The 23,566-nt window shown below is 42.2% G+C and overlaps 1 protein-coding gene across 20 annotated transcripts in view; it reads right to left on the minus strand.

The window, feature by feature from the left end:
• The window catches only part of LOC137198389 (microtubule-actin cross-linking factor 1-like), a 236,432-nt gene that overhangs the window by 135,356 nt on the left and 77,510 nt on the right, over positions 1–23,566 (minus strand). The window contains exon 1 of one of the 20 annotated variants that reach the window (XM_067612195.1): positions 5,520–5,929. The exons of 18 other annotated variants lie outside the window; for them this stretch is intronic. In XM_067612195.1, the coding sequence (XP_067468296.1) occupies positions 5,520–5,643 (124 nt within the window). In that variant the 5' untranslated portion in view covers positions 5,644–5,929. Of the gene's footprint in view, positions 1–138; positions 532–5,519; positions 5,930–23,566 lie in introns of those variants that run through there. One more of the 20 variants, XM_067612200.1, reaches the window with a different exon arrangement.

Raw genomic sequence — 23,566 nt, forward strand, 5'->3', positions numbered from 1 at the left:
ATGCGCTCAAATAGGAAGTGTTCAAACACACACGTGCTGCACGCTGGCGGCATGTAAACAAACAACACTGTACGGCTACTCTGTGGCTTTGTAGACACATGTCAGTACAAATACACACATCTGGAGACAGACACTGACCTGCACAGCACATGAGCGAGTACAGGTGAGCGTTGAGATGACATTCATTCCTGTAGTCAGGCCACATGCTGTAGAGTCCACCGCTCTAATGTTTTCCTTCCTCCTCAGATCAGAGCTTCATTTGATGCTAACGGCACATAATCCGAGGCAAAAGTCAGATAATTATAGCAGTAAGACGTCTTTGGCAACAACCTGCCTCCACGTCTCTAGAAGCAGAAAGCAGCAGGCTGAGAGTGAGCCACCAGAAGAGCACCCGGCAGGCGCTACCAGTATGAGGAATCTCTACTCTTCTCTTTCTTTTGGTTTATTAAATGTGTGTTTCACCCGTTCCCTCTCTCCCTTCTCTCCTCGATTTTTGCGGTCACTGCCATGTCAGCCTGTCTCTTAGCCGGCCTCCTCCTCCCCTCTGTCCCTCGCACCCAGTAGCAGTTGGTCTGACACGTGTGTGTCAAAGTCAGCGGCGGCTCCTCCTCCTCACTCCGAAAAAGGGACGGCACTGCCTCTCCTCCACCCCCCCCCCTGCCTGTTTACTCCCTCACCTCAGTTCCACTTCCTCACCAGTCAGTGGCACTCTCTCTTTCTCTCTCTCTTTCTCTCTCCCTCACACTTGTTCTCTCGCTCACTCGCTCTCCCTCTCTGTTTCCAGGCCGCGACAGACGGTCTGTCCTGCAGCTGACAGAGGCTCTGCAGAGCTACAGGGGTGCTTGTTCTCTTCATCTTTTCTCTGTTTTCTTTCCACAAAGCCTCTCTCGCTGCATAGGTAAGCAAATCTCTTTGCTGACGTGTAGGATCCAGTGAGATAATTTTCTTTTTTTAGTTGCTCTAGTTTACTTGCGATGGACGGTTAATGTTTACGTGTTGTGCAAAAAATACCAAAGCAGATTACACGTATCCTGCAGAGAGTTAATTAAGATCCAGTTCCAGGGAGAAAATCTTTTTAAGTCCCAGCAATATCCATTTTGGATGATGTAATCCAGTCTTGTATTCAAAAATGTTCAAGTGTGGTTTGTTTTGCCACAATCTGCAATACACACACACACTATTTTTCTCCTTCAAGCTGACAAAAGCCAGATGCAGCAGCTTGGTGATATCTCCATTTCCATAGTTTCCTTGCTTTATCCTTCTCTCTGTGTTTCTTTTCCTAAAGAGGCAAAGACAAACTTACAAGCTTTGCTTTGTAAAAAGAGGCGACAGCCCTGAGGCTCCTCTGCCCCCAGCGTAGTCAGCTCTGTAGCTTCCTGAAGACACAGAGACTGTGACTCTGCTGATGGACTTTACCCATCATCATCAACAGAAGCCTGCTGCACTTGTGAGGTGGTCTAATTTAATACTGAAAAGGCACCAAGCCCGAGCAGAGTCATTTATGTCATTAGTGCATGAATCTGTGTGTGAGACCATGGGGGCGTACATAATGAGCAAAAACTGTGGTCATATTTCTGGCCTTGGTCCAGATTTATGCTTTGCAGGCAGACACAATAATCAGGCTGCAGTGAATAAGAGGCCTGTAGCAGCCTTTCACTCACACGGCCTGCTGCTGAACGTATTATCCAATCATGGACAGAGGTGTCCAGCTCTGCTTCCTTTTACATCCGACAGCCTGAACTCATATTTTTATGAGACTTCTGTCTCTGCCTTCTTCCCTCCTTACTCTCTCAAAATAGCTCTGCTGTACCAGACAGCACCAACGCACTTCTGAATAATTTCTGTCCTGTCGTGTTTAAAAAAAAAAAAAAAACAGAGCCAAGAATCAGCAGCGTGGAAGCAATGAGTCTGCACTGGCTGAAATCTCAGCTACGGCTCCTTAGCCAAAGAAGAGTCCCCAGGAGGTCATGTGACCTGGCAATGAGTCAGGAAGTGAGAGGTGACATCGACTGATATGACATAACATCTTCTGACTCTTCCAGCAGGTGTGCTGTAGTGTGTACGGTTACATACAGCATGAATACACACACACACCTGAGCAGATGAGACAGTGACTCACACACACACGATCTCACAGTCACAACAAGCTCAGACACAATAACACGAGCTCCTCCTCCTCTTATCCCCCCGTTTCCTCCGCAAACGACGTCACTCCGTCTCCATCCATCCTTCTTTTAGGCCTTCTTCTTCTTCTTCGCTCCCTCCGGCCTTCAGATCTCTCCTCTCCTCCGTGCCTCAACAGAGAATCACTCCTCTCGTTCCATCTCTAAGGGACCATCCACACTAAAAATATCAGAAAGAGCTTACGTCTCTAATACCACGCAGCGTGCTTATCCTTCGCTCCCTCCTTCTCTCTCGTTATCACCTCTAATCTCCCTCGCTCTCCCTCTGGCCCCGTCTTCCGGTGCTCTGGCTTTCTCCTCTTGTGATTCAATTAAAATTAAATGTGGGAGGGATGTTTCCACATGTCCTCTTTTTTCCCCCTCTTCTTCCTCTGGTAGCACATCATGTCATCTACCCCCCCCCCCCCCTCTTTCACTTTCCATTTCTTTTTCAGCTCCTCTTTCAGCCAGGCTGGTTCCCAGGGTTCATTTATCCTCCTCTCTGGTGACACTCAGAGGCTGGCAGCAGCCACATTCTTCCTTTTCTTCTGCTTCCTATCCATTTTTTTTTTTTTCTCCCCCTCAGCTACCAGCGTCGCATGCTAAATGTTTGTAAAGCAGGACAAGCTCCCTCCAGATCTGAAAATCAGCTGACTGGAGGAGACAAAGTTTTTGTAGGACCATTAAACAGCTGCCCAGTTAGCCACAAGCCCTTGTCATCAGATTAGCATCAGATTCAATCTGCCCTCCTGTGGCCACAGAGGAGAGACACTCTATGGCTGACATGAAGCCAGTATTAACACATTAGAGAAACTCCTGATGATATACTGTATTATATAACATATATACATGTATTAGATCATCAGCGTCAAGGTTCATCAGTGTAAAACTAACCCGGATTGACATAAAACACAAAAACAAACACTCAAAACAGAAAAAACCCACAACAAAAGCAGGCAAATTCCACTGGTGACCACAGAGCAAATCAAAAGTCCATGTTGATATGAAGGTAATTCAGGGTCAGGTGCGGTTTTATTAGTGACCCACATCTAAATAAAGACCTCGTGTGTCCTGTCCAGAGGTCATAGCATCAAACTAGACCTCGACTTGCTTTCATTTCAGAGCTTTTGTTGGGTTTTTTTTGTTCTCTGTAATTGTATTTTTGGACAGGATGTATTGTACTCTGAGGTCAGAGTGCGGTTGAGTTCAAGAGAAGTGATTTCACAGGTGTAAAACCACCGTGACTTACATGTTATGTCAACTGAAACCACATCATGTACACCCACACATCACACAGCCCACCATGCCTGGCCTACCGCTGTGCAGGCACAAATAAGGTCAGGACCACAGCGTCACGCAACACGACCACACAAACACGCGCACACACACGCACACACACACACACATGCACACCACACACACACACACCACACGCACACACTGCAGCTGCATTACGCATCAGTAGCTCATCAACATTCACAGAACTCAGAGATACGATCAAACAAGCAAGTAAACATGAAACTCAAGTTTAACTTTTGAGTAAACTCTAGTCTCTAAATCACTCACATAGACGCGTCCCTACAACCGTACACTCATTACGAGAAACACACCCACACTTTTTTAAACGTTTTTTATAGGGAGTTTTCTTTTTTTCCCCCTAATGATGCTCTAATGACGGAGGATGTTGCATTGCAGTACAGATCATAAAGCCACCTGAGGCAAACTTGTGATTGATTTGTGATATCGGGCTACACAAATAAAACGTACTTGACTTCAATCAGCTATATGAAGTTATATTGTTATCTTCTCATAATTCAAACATTGAAGAGGTTCAACATGAACTACTGTGAGAATATTTAGGAACACACAACCACAAGCTGTCCAGTATCCTGATCCATAAGCGAAAGGTAGCGGACACTCAACTGACCATATCCATCCAGATGTGTGCATCTGGATGAAGTGAACAACATGTAAGGCTGCTGTTTTATGGATAAAAATTTAAATATATTAATACCTTTGCCTTATTTTGACCACCTTTCTGTCCTCCAGGGGTGAGTGTTACAGTACATACTTTATTATCAGAGACCGATGCTACATTTCTGATATTTTCTTAGGTTATTGATTTTTTGTGTTTCTCTTTATTCTCTTCTCTGCTACCTTGAATCTTCTCCTCTCTTATTAATTGCTTTCTTTCATCGCCTCCCTCGTCTCTCTTCACAACATCCACCTCCCATCGCTGCCCTCTCAGTACCGATCGACCTCATTGATCCGCGCTCTTACGTCATGTCAGATATTTCTCCTCTAGTGAATCCAAACCGATCAGATAAAATTAGACACATGTCCTTACAATTAAAAGCCCCATCTAACTATAACGACAGCAGCAGCTACTGAGCAGAGGTATAAAGCTCAGTATAATCATCATGTCAGAATGGTTTAGATACCGCGGAGTGTAAACAGGCATTTCAGCCAGTTACATAATGAATATTTGTATCAGGCTCTGAAGGAGAATTAGCGCTGAAGCTAAACTGCAAAAGCCAACGGGACTTTGTTTAATGCTGGAAAAACTTGGGGTTACGTCAGTGTTTACCATTAACTACGTATAATTAGACACATGACTGGACTGAGCGGCTTACTGGCAGCTCAGTCGACTCGTTGTTTGGTATAGTACATGTACATGCAAGCAGTCAGACACACACATATACTGTACTGGACAAAGGTATCTCCAGCTCCAATTACATGGATGTAATTACATCATACAGTAGTCTTTGAAATATAACTGCCTGCTTCCACGAGGAGCCAAATATGGAAGATTGTGCTCCACTGACTCATAAGAGGAGAAACAGATGAGATACAATCATGCAGTCCTGCAACACAACGTGTCTGATGTAAAGGCATAAAAAAGGCCGTGTCACTGTAACAGGAGACGAAACAGGAGAAACCTATCTGCTCTTTACAGCGCGGCACGGCCGCTTTTACATTCCACTCAAGCTAAAATAGAAAACCAACAGTGGCGAGCTGCAGCAAGCTAGCAGGGATTTAGCATCATGCTAACTGCAAACATTTTGAAACGCGTGGATGGAGGTCGTTTAAATGAAGAAGCTGACACGCTGTAATTTTTGTAATGGATGACCTCACTTGTCTGTCAAAGCAGAAGGGGGTGGAGCTTAAACAGGAAGCGCACATGGAGGTAATGTCCAATCTTCCGCTTCTCTCTATCACAGAGCAGATCAATCAAAACCGGAGCGGTCACACAGAAGATACGAGCGATAACAGAAAAGGACATAAAAGAGAAAGAATATTCAGTCTAGCCTTCCCTCTCTGCAGCAGCTGGGCAGAAACATTCATTTACAGTTTTACCTTGTTCAAAAGTAGCTGTCCTTCGACGGCGTCGGCGGTAAAACCACAATCCAGCTGCTGTCAAGAAATGAACAGTCACCACCAGGATGGGCGTTATGACTGCCGGGTCTGTTAGAAAGTCCATGTTGTCTCACTAACTGAGCACCGAATGACAAGAAATGTTGCTTCTGCTTTCCAAACTAACATTAAATAAGCACAAAAAAATAAAAAGTTACTGCAGCTCCACCGACTGAAGGCTTCCAGGTGAAGTCACAAAGCAAACAGCATCCATGAAGGAGAGTTTTTACAGCACGTTTTTAAATCTCGGTCGACAGAATCGTGAAGATCCTCTTTCTCTTTTCACTTCTTCTCTTCTGACACCAGACAAAAGCATCTGTCCCTCCGTTTCTCCAGAATCTCTCTACTTTCAACGCATAACCGCTGAGACTAATAACTTCTGAGTCCTTCTCTCCATTCAGATGCCCTCCCTCTTTCCCCCCTCCATCTCTCTCTCTCTCTCTCCCCCTCTCTCTCTCTCTCTCTCACACTCTCTCACAACCTCGCTCGCTCTCTGACACTCTAACAGTGAATTCCATTCCCCTGAAACAAGCCGCCAGACTGTAGCCGTTGCTCAGTGCACCGTTAGAAAACCGGTAAATAAAAGAAATAAGGCTAAACAGACGGAAATGTGTGTGTGTGTGTGTGTGTGTGTGTAGTTGCCTCACACACTCTGTGAAGGAAACCACATGGGAGATAACCACACGTTTCCTGTGCATTCATATTCCTATTTCATCACGTTAAAGTCACTTTGAGAATCTGCATGTGAGCATATTACACTAACTTATTTATATACAGTTGCATGCACACTTGTTGCACTTGTATGTGTTTAAATTGTGTGTGCACATGTTGGCAGCAGTTTTTTTGGATTGTGTGTGTGTGTGTGTGTTTGTGTGTGTGTGTGTGTGTGTTTGTGTGTTTACTTCGGTTGCTATGAGTGAGCAATGCATCCTGGCTGTGATATTTATTAATAGCTATCTCTGAATGATGTCAACCGACGGTGTGTTCAAACGCTTAAGGCAGAGAGAGGGATGGGGGGGGGGGGCATACGATCAAGGTGATAATGTGTGTGTGTGTGTGTTCATGTTAAGAGACACAGACATGGCAGCATGACTCAGCATGATTCAGGCTGCAGACTGGAAGGCAGGGGGTCTTAAGAGTTACTCTCACCTCGCAGAGAATCGTGTGTGTGTGTGTGTGTCTTTATCAAGCCCGCTCTGAAAAGCCACTGACATTTTAGTCCTAGCAACGTCCAGACAAAACAATACACAACCCCGGTCGATCTGACTACATTTCATTACTGTCAGGGGGAAACCGCACCTCCCAACTTCCGTAAGTGTTTTACTACCAGTGCGACATGCTGCAGGGTTTAGACACATTTTCAGCTGCAGCATAATCATTTATTTGAGATTTTGAAGATGCACGAGCAACGAAAATGTGTCGAGAATATAATCATGTAACTCTGGTGGATATAAGTGGATATAAGGAGAATGCAGTAATGTGTTTCTTTCCTAATTACCGTTATTACTAGATAACACAAGGTAATGGAGATGTGATAGAAAAGCCAACTGTTCATGGAGACTACATTACCCAAACTCCTCTCTGTCCTAAAATCACTCTGAAGAAGAAAAAAAAGACTAAAATGTGAGTGTATATTGATTAAAAAACAGGAGAAAGACGATAAGAAAGCATGTAGCAAAATCATAAAAAGAATTTTTTTTAAAAAAGTGAGGCTGACAGACGGTGATTGAGAGAGGAAGAGGGAGTGAAGTGAGACTTTAGAGGAAAACTTTCTCTTGTGGTAAAGAGTGTGATGTCGCCACAGTGGGGCAGAAGAGACCAACATGTGTGTGCAGGGCTGCTCGACATGCAGTCAAACCACTGACAGCACTCACGACGAGAGTCACAATCAGCACCTTGAAACCACCGCCGAGAAATACTGACTCTGACTACTTCCTGTGACAACACTTCTATGATTTGACATTTGAGGAACACATTTCTACCATTTTCAGACATTTTTTTTTTTTTAGACCAAACTGAGAAAATAATCAACATAATGACAGTAATGGTTAATCGTAGAGCTAGAAATATTTTCAGTGTGTTTCACATCATTATCAAGTGTTTCATCAGCTCTGTAAAACACAAAACTGCCCCCGCTGGAGCTCACATTTTTACATTTCAAAGTCAAAAACACATAAATATTCACACGTAAAAGACAACGTCATCCGAACATTTCTCTCCTCTCATATCCACAGACTCGCACATCGTATGTAGACATGTGCACACACACGCTGCTCGCTGTTGTGTATGTATCCTCCTCTATGCATGTGTGTGTGTGTATGTCAGCTTTCAGGGTCAAGAGGTCAGGGGTCCAATCTCATGTCCCCTCCATCCCCCCCCTCCGCCTTTTTGCAGAAAATGCTGCGTCTGGGAACTTCATCCACACACACAAACACGACGACGGGGGTGTAACAAAGCCAGAGTATGATGTCAGAATACAGTATAAGCTCAGGACAAGAGGGAGGAAAGAGAAGAAGAAAGATGGAGGGGATAAGAGCAAAAAAAAAAAAGATTGAAGAGTGTGGGAAGCGACGAGGGAGAGGAGGAGAAGGAGAGAGACTACGGTGTTATTGTAAGGCTTGGTGTTCTATTGGCTGTTTGTGTTGGAGGGTGAATGATCCTTTTCATTCAGATATCACAGAGAGAAATCTCACACTCACACTGAAAGAGAGAGGATGACAAAAACACACACACACGCACAAAAAACACACACACACACAGGCTTTTGTGACTGATGTGTACAGTCTCACTACTGTCTCTGCTTTCTCCATATTAGCATAATATAATCCATCTGCTGCTTTTACCCAGCAAAAAAAAAAAAAATAGTGCCATTAAAAGGTCTGAGGAGGAAATTATTTACTAGTCTATAAGATGCTTCCTCTCTTGCAGGTATCTCTCTCTCTCTCTTGCATGTCGCTGCTGCTGTCTCTCCCTCCCCCCAGTGCGACTAAATTTTCCCAGTCAGCATCCTTTACATAGATAACACGGACACGAGCAAGGTCACCCTGACGACACAAACACTGTACAAGCACACAAACAACCACACAAATATACTTTTAGGCACAGATATTTCTCCCGCGCGCCGTCCCGTGATAATACTGTAACATATTAAAAGGTCTTTCTTTGCATACAGAGAGATGTGAGCATGGACTCTATCTGCATATGGAAATACTCTGGAGGACGCTCACACAAAAGAACAATGTTCACACAGTAGCTGCAGCCGATGATCATAAAAAACGAGACATATTATCTTCTAAATAATCTCAATTTAATGTATCTAGCACCTGAAGGGAAACATGAGGTGAGGAGTCAACATAATGCTAATAGTGGCAGGGACCCTTTTATTTATATTATTAACCTTTGTGTCCTAAATGCAACATTTAAAAGCCTTTTAACAGTCCAAAAATATTAAAAACTGTCACATACTGAAAGCTAGTATTGTAAATCAGAACTTTTTAGCAAATAATTATGGGTAAAAGTTCTATATGGCTGCTTTGTGTTGAGATAAAATTAACACGGTGATGGATTTGAGACATCTGACTTATTTTCGTTAAACTGAAAAACGAGTTTTTTTGTTGAAAAGCAAGATTATTTTCATCGCCGAACAAGAGTAAGTAACACAGTATCCCAGCTGTGCGAGGTCCATGCCAACAGCAGGAGGAAACAGGAAAAAATATGTTGGTGGAGGACAGGAGGGGAGGATGAGGAAAAAGACAGTCATGTCATGGTGATGGATCCTCTAGCCTTGGACTTTGATGTCCGTGTAGCTTCGACAAAAAAATCAGAACTTTCCATCACCTCCTCCTCTCGCGCCCTTCGGTTCCTCCCGTCTGCAGAACTGAACTCCGTCGCCTCTGCATTTAATCATTCGGTCTATATAAAATATGTGTGAAAATAGTGAAAATATAAATATTCCAGAGTCTAGGGTGAGGTTGCTTGGTTTGTCCGATTAACGATACAAAGTAAAAGCAGCAAATTTTAACATTTGAGGGTCTGAAACCAGTAAATAACTGGCATTTTTACTTGATAAATGATTGGGGGCAATTAATTTCCTGTCAATCAAACAATTAATTATTGTTTCAGCACTGTATGCAACACAAAAACCAACAGTTATAGTGCTATGCTGACAATAAGATCTTTTTTTATGACAAGTAATGCTGTAAAATGTCCTTTTCTAACAACCTAATGCCACAATCATCACTGTTTACTGCTATGAAAAGATATTAAACCATATAAATGTGCTGGTGAGATAAAGCCTTGCTGTAAAGCTGTAACCCAGTGTTTTTATATGTGAATAAAAAAAGCTATTCTGAGACTCCGGTCACCACACAGCTGCATGTGGTGTGACTGGAAGACATCATCGATGCCTGCCAGCCTCCCACACTGTTCCCCGGCAGCTGCGTGACCTCTGACCCGTCCGTTGGTGTAACACAGCAGAAACACTTCCTGTCTGGAAACTGAGCCGTCCAAAAGAGGCCTGACCTGGTATTCTAGGGCAGTGTCAGACATGATACGGCGCACATGCAGGGAACAAGGTGGACATTAAATACATCCATCAGCAGCAGCAGCTCAGTGAGGCACCTGTTGTTTAGATGCTGAACTGCACGCTGTGAAATGCTTTCTGGGATCCTGAAACAGCGAGAGTGATGCAGTACGATGATAAATAACTGGTGTAAAGTCAGCGAGGAAAGTTGAAAGCCACTTTGAAATGCATCCAAACTTTGAGGCCACCTCAGAGACAAACAGCAGTCCTGCAGTATCAAACTCTGCAGTTAGGGGGCAGACTGGCTCCAGTTACAGAGCTCCTGTTGCAGCATTCTGCTCTAAACATCAAACTCAAAACTCACAAAGAAAGTTATGTCTCACACTTTGATCCTCAGTACAGTTATATTTACATGGTCTCTTATGTGTGACGTCCAACCTTTGCATCTATTTACTGATATTATGATTAACCAGACCTACAGGAAGAGGAAGATGGAATAAAAATACATGTTCAGTGAAACATTTACACACAGGACAAATGGATTTGGCATCACTGGGTCAAAGAGACACGAGTGATCATCCTCAGACTGTTTTTCAGGCACGGCTGATCACGCTGCGAGGAGCTGGACATCGTAATCAATGATGCTGATCGAGACTTAACTGACTGTCCACATAAAAGGCTTTTAACCTGTGTTACAGGGTTATAGAGAGACCTGACTATGACATTTAACCACAAAGCGATTCATTTTGAGAGGTTGTAAAGCGAAAGTTCTTTTTTATTACGCTGATTCATTTTGGTTAAAATGATGTCAATCCCCCGCATCTACTATAGAGAACAGACAGCCAGCAGTAAGTCACTTTTTTTTTTTTTTATCCACTTGTGCAGGGAACACTGTGTCCACTCTGTTACCTACTGTGGTCTCTTAGTGTGGGATGAACACATCAAAAGCTCCCAGCAGCGCTGAAAGTTAAGTAAGTTATGTTTTGACAGGAGAACTAAGCGGATCGCTACGGCCGTTCCAAACAGCAGACAGGAAAAGAGCCAGGAGTCATCTGACAGATAGAGAGAGAGAGAGAGAGAGAGAGAGAGAGACAGTCAGATAGACAGAGAGAGAGATACCCCGAGATGCCATTAAGAGATTAAGAGGACAGGAGAGGAGGATGAAACAGGAGAGGATAGAGGACGAGCGTGGCCCCCCCAGATAAACTGACGAGGGTGGATTAACAGGAGTTGACTCGAGGACACACACACACAGACACACACAAAACACAAAACAGGGGTGGCAGAGAGTTGGCAGAGGGAGATGATGATGAGACAAGTGGTGAAAAGGTGGGAAGTTGATCCATCCGGAGCTGAAGTATTCAAGCCGCTGCTTCAACTTGTAGCTCAGAGAGATGACATTTATTTAGCCAAAGCTTCCTCCTTCTATCAGCAGTAAACAACAGCTCAGAGTTCATTGAACAGAAAGTAAAAACCGGTCACATTTACGATCCTTCTCACCCAGCAAACAGTGATCTAATAACATTTCCCCAAAGCGGTTTTCTATGTGTTTCAGGAAATGACAGAAGGGGGGGGTTTCTGAGTTGAGGCAATGAGGCCATGAGAGAGAAATGAGGAAAAACTCTTCGGGCGAGTACATTTAAACTTTGGGAATCAATCTGGGTCACAGGCCCTGCTGCTACTGAGTCCCAAAATGTCAAGAGAGTAACTCGGTTTCTAGAAGCCTGAATTCCTGCATAGCAGAATTCAATTACTCGGCAGAGAAAACAGGAAAAGTTTCTAGGCCCACACACCCAAGAATACAGACACACACACAGCAGTGTCAAAGCTCTTGTTTTCAGGAAACAAAGACCTATTAGCCCTGTCCCTTTTCTCTTATCCTGCATCATAAAAGAGGAGAACAAAGACTCCAGCAGTTAACATCTATGCTCTTTTCCCCCCAGGACCACACTGACACCCACCCAAAATAGATTATTGTAACATGTGACACTTAATATCAATTAAATGGTTATAGACAGCACAGAATATAGCTGTAATATTCAATGTTGTCAAATACAACAGAAGCAGATTGAACTGCATGTTTATAATAAGAAAAACTTGATTTTCTGTTGTTTTGTTTACAAAAAAGGGCGTAAGCATGAAGAATAAACAAAAAAATTACACCTCCTACCACACAGTTTGTTTTATATTCATAATCAATACAAGAAAGAACATCACAAAGAAAGACAGAAAGATAATAGCAAACCTTTCATTTGTAATTTCTCCAATAAAATTGATCAAATGTGACTCATATGAGTCTCAGACTAACACGGAGGTTTATTTACATCCTGTTTAAACTTGTGACCGCCCATGTTTTTCGCCTGCTTTGACCTATTTCTTAGTGATGTTATCTTATTCTGAGATCCCTGCAATGTCTTTGATGAGTACAGTATTATCATAACTCATACAGAAAAAAGCATGAAGTACAAAACTTACAATTATTGAAATATACAGTAGTTAAAATCGCCTTAATAGTTTATGGAAAAAACACAGTCTACTGCATTTTATTTGATTTCTGGTCCATTTAACATCCATCCACCCCGACAGCATCCCACAGATGTAATGATGCAGTGATATCACAACTTCATGACATTTCCACCTTTGCTGCTGTAAACATATTCAATAAACAACCAGCGCTATCATTTTAGTGGTAATTATTTACATGGCAGCAAGAGGTCACTTGTGAAGATGTAAATATCTATTATTCTTATCTAAACAGCTGCTGTGGTCGATGATTGGCGGTACATTGTAGAGGTTAATGTGCTGTATAATTGAGTTTGGTTTGGTCTGTACGCAGCATGAAGACACTGAGCTCGGCTGGAACGACCTGAGCAAGAAACCGTCGTGACCTCTGTGACCTGACCGTCGCTCCCTCGCTCACATCCATCAGCCTCAGGAGCGGCATGAAAACAGAGCTTGAGAGCGATAACTTCCCGGTCAGAGCCCTCCGCAGGGTAAAGGGCGAGGACCATGTTTATGTGCATGTGTGTGTTGACATCAGTGCAAATAGGTGATTTAGGTGCATAATACTGATGCACATGTAGACACACTTAAAGTCCTAATCCTAAAATTGCTGCTTAAATTTAGTTATTCATATTTAAAGAAGAACAACAAACATCCACTAAACAACAGAGAAACTGGAGAAAAGGAATAAAGACAAATAAAGGAGGAACAGTATAAGAGCTGTCACGCATGATCGCACAGAGAAGCACCGCATGGATGGATGGTGGGAAAGGAGGGAGGGGACGGACGTAGAGAGAGGGAGGAAGAAAGAGCGATAGATTTATGACCTCGTGAGAAAAGATCCAAACTCTTTTGGTTTTAGGGCCTTAGTTAATCGCAGGTTAATGAGCAGGAGAAGGGAAAACACTGGGAGCCATAGAAGAGAGGCGTAGAAACAATGAGAGAATAGAGGATGAATGAGTGAAAAGAAGAATAATTGTGCTTTCATTGAGATTAATTGGAGACACGATACCGGAAGACACTGAAAGGTGTCGGTTGTTGTGAGGGTGAGGGTGAAGGTTAAACGTGCGTGCGTGGTATTAAGAGGGTGAGATAAGGACAGATAAAAGATCAAAGTCCAAGAGGAAGAAAAGTGTGAGATAAATGAGAGTGATGACAGGTGAAAGGGGGAGAAAAAAAAGAAAGAAAAAATAATAAAAGCACGTGAGAAAACAGTTTACGTTACGGCGTGGCAGCAGGGAGTGACGACAGAGAAACAGAAAGAAAGAGACGAGCTGAGAGAGAATGAAAATATGAAGAAAGACTTCAGAGAAGTCAACTTCTTACCCAGAATTCCCAGTGTGGCTCTAATGTGAAAAGCACTTGACTTTCTGTTATAAAGTTGGATCACTTCCAAGTCTTACAAACCTTCTTCCTTCTGGCTTTTTTTTAATAGTTATTTGGTTTCTAGCTGGTTAAAAAGAAGAAGAAGAAGTACCAGAATTCTACTAAAAAGAATAGTTCAACATTTTGGGAAATACATGCACGTTTATTTGCTTTCTTGTTAAGAGACACTTGTGTCTGTACCATAAATATGAAGCTACAATCAGCTAGCTTAGCTCAGCACAAAGACTGGGGACAGGTAGCCTGGCTCTGTTCAAAGGTTACAAAAAAAAAAAGGAAAAATGTGCCAACCAGAATCTCTGGAGCTCACATCTTGTTTGTTTAATCTGTTCAGAAGTTAAAGAGGGCATAACATGCATATTTCCGTGTCTATATTTATATTCTGGGGTGCTACTGGAATGTCTTTGCAAGATTTACAGCTCAAAAAACTCCTTATTTATCTTTAGACTGGTCCTTTATGTAACCCCTCAGTTCAGCCTCTGTCTGAAACAGGCCGTTTTAACTCCTGTCTCTTTAAGGCCGCACTACTATTGTGACATAAACAAACAATAGTTGCTGGATTTCACTTATTTTTCTCCTTCTTTACTCCAAATATAAACTTCTCAAATACATCCCTACAAGTTCAAGCCTGAATCCGATTCGAACCCATGGAACAACCTTAGCAACAGCCTTAGCAACAGAGACTACAGAATACACGGCCGTTTGTGGGCACACCAGGTAACTTTTCAAACTGAGCATTCAGAGCAGGCTGAAGCCCTGGATTTTGACTTGCAGGGAGCATTTTTACAGACTGTACGTCACCTCAAGTTTAGGAGCTTTGACTAAGTTTTACGTAGACATCCAACATTACAACAGTATATAAATAAAAGAGGAGGATCAATCTTCTCATCTGACTCTTGGCAAGAAAGCAAATAAGCTTTTTTCCAAAAATCCTGAACTATTCCTTTGAGAAATATATGAAATTGGATGCATATTGAACCATTTATTTGAAAACAATTCGTCTTTTCCAAAAATTGAAGCATATTTGTAGGGCACAATTAAAAAAATGTGTGTTTAGTTCAATTCCCAAACTTTTCCTGTCTGCAGTGCTTCTCCGAGGGATTGGAACCGCCAACCCTGATTGTTTTAGTGCCTTGCTTTACTACACAGCTCCTGAGCGGAGAATGAAAGCAAGATCATAAAGAGGGCCGGGGAGGAGGTGTGTTTGTGAGAGCCAGGAGAGAAAGAGCGAGACATCTATAGGGTCGTGAGAGAGAGACGAAGATGAAGAAGAAGAAAAACACTTAGACGATGAGGTCAGTGTATGGCAGAAAAGGGAAAAGGGAGAAAGACAAAAAGTGAGGGAATGAAAGGGGCAGGGGCAAAGAATGTGAAGAGTGTACACAAATACAGGGGACCCGAACACATAACCACGGTAACCAGGCCCTTAATTTTAACCCCAGCTGTTCTCGTTGCCATGGACACCTCTCAATTAGGACCCTCCCTCCGCCCCTCCGCACCCCGTCCCATCCTCTGGCCTTTCATTCGGGCACTTGACCCGACCTTCTGAAAAAGCTGTAATTATCAGGCTGTCAGAGGCATCCTCGCTGCCATGACGTCAACATTTACATTCAGTCTGGTAAAGGTCTCAGTGCTGCAGGCCTCTTTTTATTTAGGTTTCTTTTTTTGACACATGATCACTGCAGAGATACAGGAGATATTTGTCACATTTCTAATACCTGTTTGTTTGACACGATGCAGGAAAATCTGCTTCTACTGCACTGTTTTTCAAATTTTTTTAAATCTGCCATATGAAAAATTGCACATATAGGATGTCAAAAAAGGATACTGTATATATTGTTGCTAATGCCATGTGTTAGTTGGTCAGTTTTCCTAGTCCTTCTTAGTCATTTATTCAGCAAAAGTGCCAAATATTCTCTAATGTGAGGATTTTCCATATTTCTCTGTTTCATATCTCTTGGTTTTGGACTGATGGTCGGACAAAAATAGTGTGAACATGTCACCTTTTCTGACTAAATATGATATAAAACAGTTTAATGAAAATAATCATTAGCTGAAGTCCTTGAATGAAAAACAACTCACTTTTTTTTTTTTTATAATTTCCGTTTTCCTGCATTTTGTCCCAGCAGGTCTGACTATGATTCAGTTTGACATGTTAACGGTTTTGCTGATAAAACTGTCCATTTAGGAACCGCTTGTTAAATGCACCGAATATCCTGGATTAATAATAAAAAGTCACTCAGGGAAAGCTTCTGCGTTTGATTCATGGGTCAAAAGGCTTTAGTGTCTCTGTGCATTTGTTTATATTTGCACGTAAATGCGTGTTGTATGCAGGCAGGTGTGTGTTTGCATGTGTGTGTGAAAGTACATTGTGAGTTAGTAAATGCTTATGCACGTGAGGACTATTGTGTCCATGTGTGTGTGTATTCTCGCTAACAAAAAGGCAGGAGGAAAGCTGGAGACCACCTAGACTGACCATCAGACAAGAGGAGAGGGGAGGAGACAGATACTCCTCTTTCATTCTCACTAATGACCTTGTGTTACTTTTCCGCCTCTCTGCAAAGACTTTTTCATCATGTTCACACTCCGTGATCACGCACAGCACAGCTCCACACACATGCATATACCGTGCTCTTTTCACAGTGTGTCAGAGCAGGAAATGAACATAACTCACTTAGCTCGGAGGCAGCAGGAATGTGAATTGTGGAAGGTGATCAATGGCAGCATTAATTGCGCCACATTACACAGGTTCATTACGGAGTCAGATGATGTTAAGACTCTGTCTTCTTACAGGGAGGGACAGTAATCCTCTTTTAACAAGCTCATAGGGAGATGAGTTCAAGACTGGTATTTGAGCATTTTGGGGGGAAAAGCGGGGTTTCGGATGTGGCTACGTAACAGACAGCCGCTGGTGGAGAGAGGGATGAGGTAGGAGAGGAGAGAGCCAGAGATCAGGAGGAGATCAAGAAAGATGAGAGCTAAACAAGAAATAAAGTAGATTTCAAAAACATCTTTAAAGCAAAAGGACAATTCTTTTAATAGCTCTGTTCATCTCTGTTCTGTCTACGTTAATGGACAATTAGTGTTCACAGCTTTTATGTGGCTGCTTGAATTCATTTAGTTGTTCAAGGAGAGAGAGATGAACTGTTTTTAGAAAGAGGAGAGGAGAAACAGATTTTATTGACGGGATGAGGGATGTTCTGTGTGTTCATGTTCCTATTGACTGCTGGATTGGCCTTCTGGGCATCAACAACATACAGTATAAGTACGGGACAGAAGAGAGAGCCTTCGATAAAACACAGACAGCGGCTTTTAAAAACTAACAGAGATCGAAGCTCGGCGAGCCAGTGTGGAAAAAGTCTGTGCGGGTCGGTCGAGCCTTTAACACACATCAAACCAGTGAGAATGAAACGGTGAGAAACGTGCAGGTGGTGCAGAGAGAAATGAGCTACTGGTTAAGATGAATAAAAAAAGGATGGGGGGGGGGGATTATATGCAGAGCGCCAGTCCACAATAGGAAAGTACAGATGCACACAGTCGTACCTAATTACCTGTATCAACACAAACACAAGCACAAACACAACCCCACCCTGCACACACAGCCTATGTAAACTCTATTAAGATGATCTGAGCTTCTCCATCACCAAACACAGGATGTCCCATTTCCAGTGTGGATGTCGCCCCTTGTAGCATCACAGCATGTTTCAATCACTTTAAAAGCTCTAATAATAACTCTTGTGACGTTTATATCTTGGAAATAAAGCAGAAGGCGGTAAGAAAAAACAATATTATTAAATTAAAGTCCTTTTTTTCCTTTTCTGTCTCTGCTGCTCACACATAAATATCTCCTCTCCATCTTTTTTTTTTTTTAACTTCTCTCAAATCTGACAGTGTGTAAATTATGGACTTGACAGCAGCCGGCTCAGTATCACACTGAGATAACGCTACATTTCCCACGCCGCCGCCGCCCCCCTTGTCTCCAGGAAGTGGAGCCAGTCGAGTCCTTTAAGGTGGAGCCTGCAGGCTGTGATGGAGTCTGGGGACACGTGGAAGTAAACAGGAAGCTGAAGAACATATGAACATACTTCCATCGCAGTGAGACAGCAGGAGAACACAGCTGAGACCATCACAATATTAGTTAAAAAAAAAAAAAAAGATGCTGCAGGATTTATGAGCTTCAGGAGTGTCTGTGAGTCTGTTTGTGGCTAAAAGATACACAACGGGTTTAGGATGTGTATAATCATCTATAAATATTAGTTTCTTATGATGAAGTTTTCCAGGATTAGACAACTTGCTGGTGTCTGTCAGAATAACATAAATCAACCTCTAATTGATTGAAAATGTTCATATTGATTCAATAAAAAAGCAACTTTTCTTATATTAAAAACATGATTTCAGACTTTATTTTAAGAATCAAAATCATTCATTAGATGTTGATGTTTCCTGATCTGGTTGATGCGTCAGTGCAATGAGCAATTCTTGCTCTGACAACTGAGTTGGCAGATGAGTAATACGTCCCTTCAGGGCCCCCGAGAAACCTGGAGACTAAATATGTTCAAATATTATAGTTTTATAAGCTATAAACAGGCTACTGTCCCAGTGAAAGTTGAAGGACTTAAAGCCAAAGATCCTAAATCTGTCTACTTCTGTGGTTTTCTGAGTAAATCTTGTTGGGAAACGTCCATAAAACGATTGCATGACACGGACAAAGACGACCTCTCATCATTATTTAATTTGATGGTAGTCAAAACATGTTTTGGCCCTCAGACCTTCCATCAGTTGTCTTCCTGGGAGAAACTAAAAATAAACAGCCATCTATCCCGACTCTCGTTTCCTATTCAAGAACTCATAAATCATTAACATGACAAACTGTTTTGACAAGCAGAACTGAGTCTTATCAAGCGCTTCACTGACTGCTGTTTAGAAGAAAAGTTGATTTTCTTCAGCTATAGATCACTATATATTGATTTATAACAATTACAGCCAAATTATTGAACAGCTAAATGAGGATACACTTTGTAAGAAGAATATTTTTAGAGACTAAAGCTGCAAGGATTAGTCGGTTAATCGTTTTTCAAGCAAATATGTCAAACATTCCCAAGTTTCAGCTTCTCATTTGTGAGGATTTGCTGCTTTATATCTACGTTATATGAAAGTAAACTGAATATTTTTGGATTTTGGACTGAAGACGTCACCTTTATAGAACGAACGAACTTGACACACATGAACAAAGGTTAGAGATTTAAAGGTGCAATGAAGATAACAGGAAAACACTCAGAAAAGTAAACACAGTGTGTCTTGACAGTTTTACAGCTTCACTTTATCAGATGAATATCAATTAACTTCGTCACTTCTGCTGCTGATAATACGCATGCACTCATAAAAACTCAAAAAAAACACAAACGCAGCCTGAGAGAGACATGGAAACAACCGCATGAAGTCACATTCCTTTCAAACCATGTGAATTTGGATAAATAATGACCCATAATTGCGCTTAAACACCCATATACGTGGGTCAGTATTAGCCACAAACAACGCAGACGTGATTACGGTTGATAAAATCATCATTCCAGACAGGTAAATGAGATGACCCGCAGCAGCCAACGAGGAAGAAGGACCCGAGAGCCGAGCCGAATCAAATTAAACCTCTAAACTCCATTTCACTCGGCCGAGGTCTCTCTCGGTGAAACAAAATCATGAATAAAATGTGCAAAAACAATAGCGACTGCCCACAAAAACCAATGAGAAGAGCTGACCCAAGCATGTTTTCCTGCAAGCATCTCAGCCGAGGAAGAAAAGAGAGAATTTAAGCAGTTCCACAAGACAATTTGGCAGCAGACAATCTGAAAACCTGATTAGCGCAGGTTAGCCAGGATAATGAAATTTCCAGCTCTGATTGGTGATGAGTTTCATTCCTTCAGTGGGAACAAGATGGACCGAGAAGCTTAAATACCGAGATGGCATCCAAAAAACAGGCAAATTGTTGAACGGCGGTGATGTCAGCGAACAACACAAGCAGAAAAACAACCTGAAACTCACAAGTGCCGCAGTGAAGTGAGCTGAAACGCTGTGACATTTTGAGTCATTCTCTGCTTGTACCTTGACCTTTAGGTCTCTATCAAGGCTCTGCTCAGAGGGGGGACTTCAAGTCTAGGAAGAGGAGCAGGTTAACATAGCGGGTGTTGACAGAGACTCAATAGACATTGTTGTGTCACATCCTCTCAACTCTCCACTGAGGAAAACACCAAAATAAGACCTATTATTTACATGAAGGACACAAAAACTGTAGAGTTTAATCAGTTTAAATTGTGTTTAAATTGGAAAGTATATGTCAGGGATGTAACTCTTGCTTTGTTTTGATTTGCTTGACATATTGGGGAATAAACATATTTGGTTTCTTGCCCAGAGTTCAGCTGGAATTCTGCTTCTGTAAGCGAATGCTCGCTGGAGTCGACGCCCTGGCTGTTTACTTGTTTGTAATATGTTTACGCTTGTTTTCATCTCTATTTCATACCCGCTTCCCGACGAGTCGTTGAATCAATCAATCAAAAAGAAAAGGTCAGAGAGACGCATCGCTGAGAGAAGTCGTGTGTGTATCAATCTTAGAAAGAACAAAACTATACACTCCTTGAAGAAAACTGACACCATCTAACTCTTGGCAAGAAAGTGTAAACGCATATTTCCCAAAATGTCAAACTCTTCCCTTAAGGACACTGTTGAATGTATTATCTGCTGGGATCAGGTGTAGGGGTTGTGATTATGTACATATAGGATAATAATAATCTGAGGAATTTAGAGCTCTCTGGCAAGAAATTCGACTTTCTGTGCTTTTAATTTGCTGAGCAGGTGAGGGTTCAGTGTTTACTCAGGGTCATGTTGACATAAACAAACACAACAAGATGTAACAAGACTTTTGAACCACAGCACTGCTACGCTACTGAATCCTTAACTCCCTCTCCAAAAAGACAAAATCAGTTTCACCAAAACATTCTCTTTATTTCACTCACTGCTCCTCCTCCTCCTCCATTTTCACCTCAGCCTTTTCATTGCCTTGTTCCCTCGCCTACACCCTGCAGTCACTGTGTCACACAGCCGACACTCACACACACACACAATAATTACATGCAAAAACTGTGCTCTGTCCTGTGTGATTATAGCCCTGTCGGAGCAGGGAGAGGGGTTGCGGTTATAGAGTCAAAGCTATGTAAGACGTGGAGAGAAAAGCGGCGATAAAGTGTTAACTAAATGTTCTTAACAGCCTCATGTGGACGCAATAAAACACTCAACCTGTCCTGTGAGAAACCTCAAAGATGTTCATTTGTCTGGTTACACTGTCACAGACTAACAACAACAACAACAAATCAACAGACAAATCTAACCTACGGAGGGCGCTCCAGCACCACCAGCCCCCGTCCAGTAGTTCTAGAGGGCAGTTATTGGTAGATGCTGTCTCACAAAATATAACCAGCAGCAAACACTTTCGCTTTACCAGAGAGGCGACGCTGAGGCCGCACCCAGCTGGCGAGATGCTGATAAACAGAAGAGACTGCTTATCATACTCAGCACATCTGGGTGAACGCTACTGGAAACATGTCAGCGTGTACGGTTGTGTGTTTGTGACGCCGGGCGGCTGGGCGACCCAGAATTCGGAGAGACATCATCGATCGGCCAATAGAAATCGAGGCGTCGATGTGTCCCTGTTGATAAGGACCCCACCCTGCTGAAGCGCGTCTACAAGCTTTAGGATGCTCGACGGATGATTTTGTAAGCTAGAGGAGGATTTGTCTCAAAGGTTGAGAGACATTAGTATTCATGTTTTGTCTCTCATTGTCTGTCTCTGGTGCTGTGGCAGATATTAAATCAAGCACAGCGGCGGAGATGCACACTCACATCCTCTGTCAGTAATAAAACACATGTAGTGAACAAAGTGCAACCCTGCATAAACACAAGAGATGACTGGCATTCTTTAAATCTAGATTTTCAATATTTCACATGTTTGTAAAATTACAATTAGGAGAGCTGACCAAACTGACAGATAAAATATGTCATTTTAAAAGGAGCCAATGAGTCTCCAGTTTATGTTTAGGTTTGACAGGCTGACATTTTCACAGCTTAGCAGGATATAAATTGAGAATCTGAGAGGATAAAAGGTCATGACACGGGTACAATTTACAGAATCTATTTCTAATAACTTTTTTTTAAAACTTTTGCTGAGCTGAAAATGTTTTGTGCTTCTGTCGTCTCACCCATTTGCCAAATATTTGACTAGTCATGAATCTCCATTTATCTTCCTAATCACTTCATTCAACCCTCATTAAAAACCTCCACTATTACATACTGATTTCTCTATTTTGCATTCAGGTCACATCTGCAGAAAGCTATATTATAAGAATGACATATGAATCCCCCACAATATGCTGCTGTTTGATGGATAGTAGTGGATGACTGGGGACGTTATTGCTACTTATATATCACTGATCCACATAAAAATGTGCTTCAGAGTCATAAAGGTTGTGCTTGATCTTCCCCCCATGTGATCAATAAACCTGTCCCAGTGTTTGATGGCTCAGTCAGATATAACATATAGATCCTTAGATAGATCCGTAAAGCTCAACAGATATGACATCATCATCACCTCTCTGATGTTATAAACACTATTCCAGCTCAAGGTGAGCGTAGTAACGTTGTAGTAACACGACTACCAGAGAAGAGAAGGTGGTATTTTGGGTGAAAGTTGTGCGCACGTAACATTAAAAGAGTAAAAAACTTTGTGTCCTTTCAGATTAAATCCCTGCTACTCCTCCTCTGACTAATTCTGGCACCCGAGCCGGTCTAATATGGAAACAAACAGCCTCCAGACATTTATGTAACCTGATCAACAGGCTTTGAAGTTCAGACGGCGAACATGTCTGCTCGTGACACAAAACAATGTGAAGCGAGTGCAGGTTTGTTAAGTGACGGCTTGTTCTTTCAGCACCAGCCAGACTAACATAATTGGTATTAAAAAAAAAAAAGAGGCTTTTATAGCAGAGAAGAGAAAGTAAACAAAAAAAAAAGGTAGAGGCAGGTCTGGATTAATTAATTTACATCTGTAAGCACTTTGTTACAAGCCTGTTAAAGCATGTTAGAAATTAATTAAGAGGCTTCACTTTAGAGATCATAGTTACTTATATTTGGCTCAACCTGAGTCACATCTTAAAAGTAAATAGCTAATAATTAATCAAAGAGAATATTTAAAGATGTGGTTTGGCCTCCGCTAATTATTCCACATCACAACCTTCCAGCTGCAGCTTCCTGACTGATGGTTTTGCTGACTCAGTCATTCATCGAGTTATTGTTGGATATTTTGGAGCCCGTCTTCGCGGTGCAGCGGTTTCACCTCCGGAGTCTGTTAAAGTCGTTAATAGTAATCGAAGTATTAATGTCAAATGATGTTTTTCCTGCATAAGTTACTCAAGATGAATCGTAAGGTATGCGGCCGACGCAACGTCCACACAGACCGCTGATTTCTTTCAGATGGTGAGAGCAGTCGTGCTTTCATGTCTATTTTAGGGTGTTGTGGTTTTACACCGGATTAAGATGC

The sequence above is a fragment of the Thunnus thynnus genome, chromosome 15 (genome assembly GCF_963924715.1).
Source record: "Thunnus thynnus chromosome 15, fThuThy2.1, whole genome shotgun sequence".
Lineage (NCBI taxonomy): Eukaryota > Metazoa > Chordata > Actinopteri > Scombriformes > Scombridae > Thunnus > Thunnus thynnus.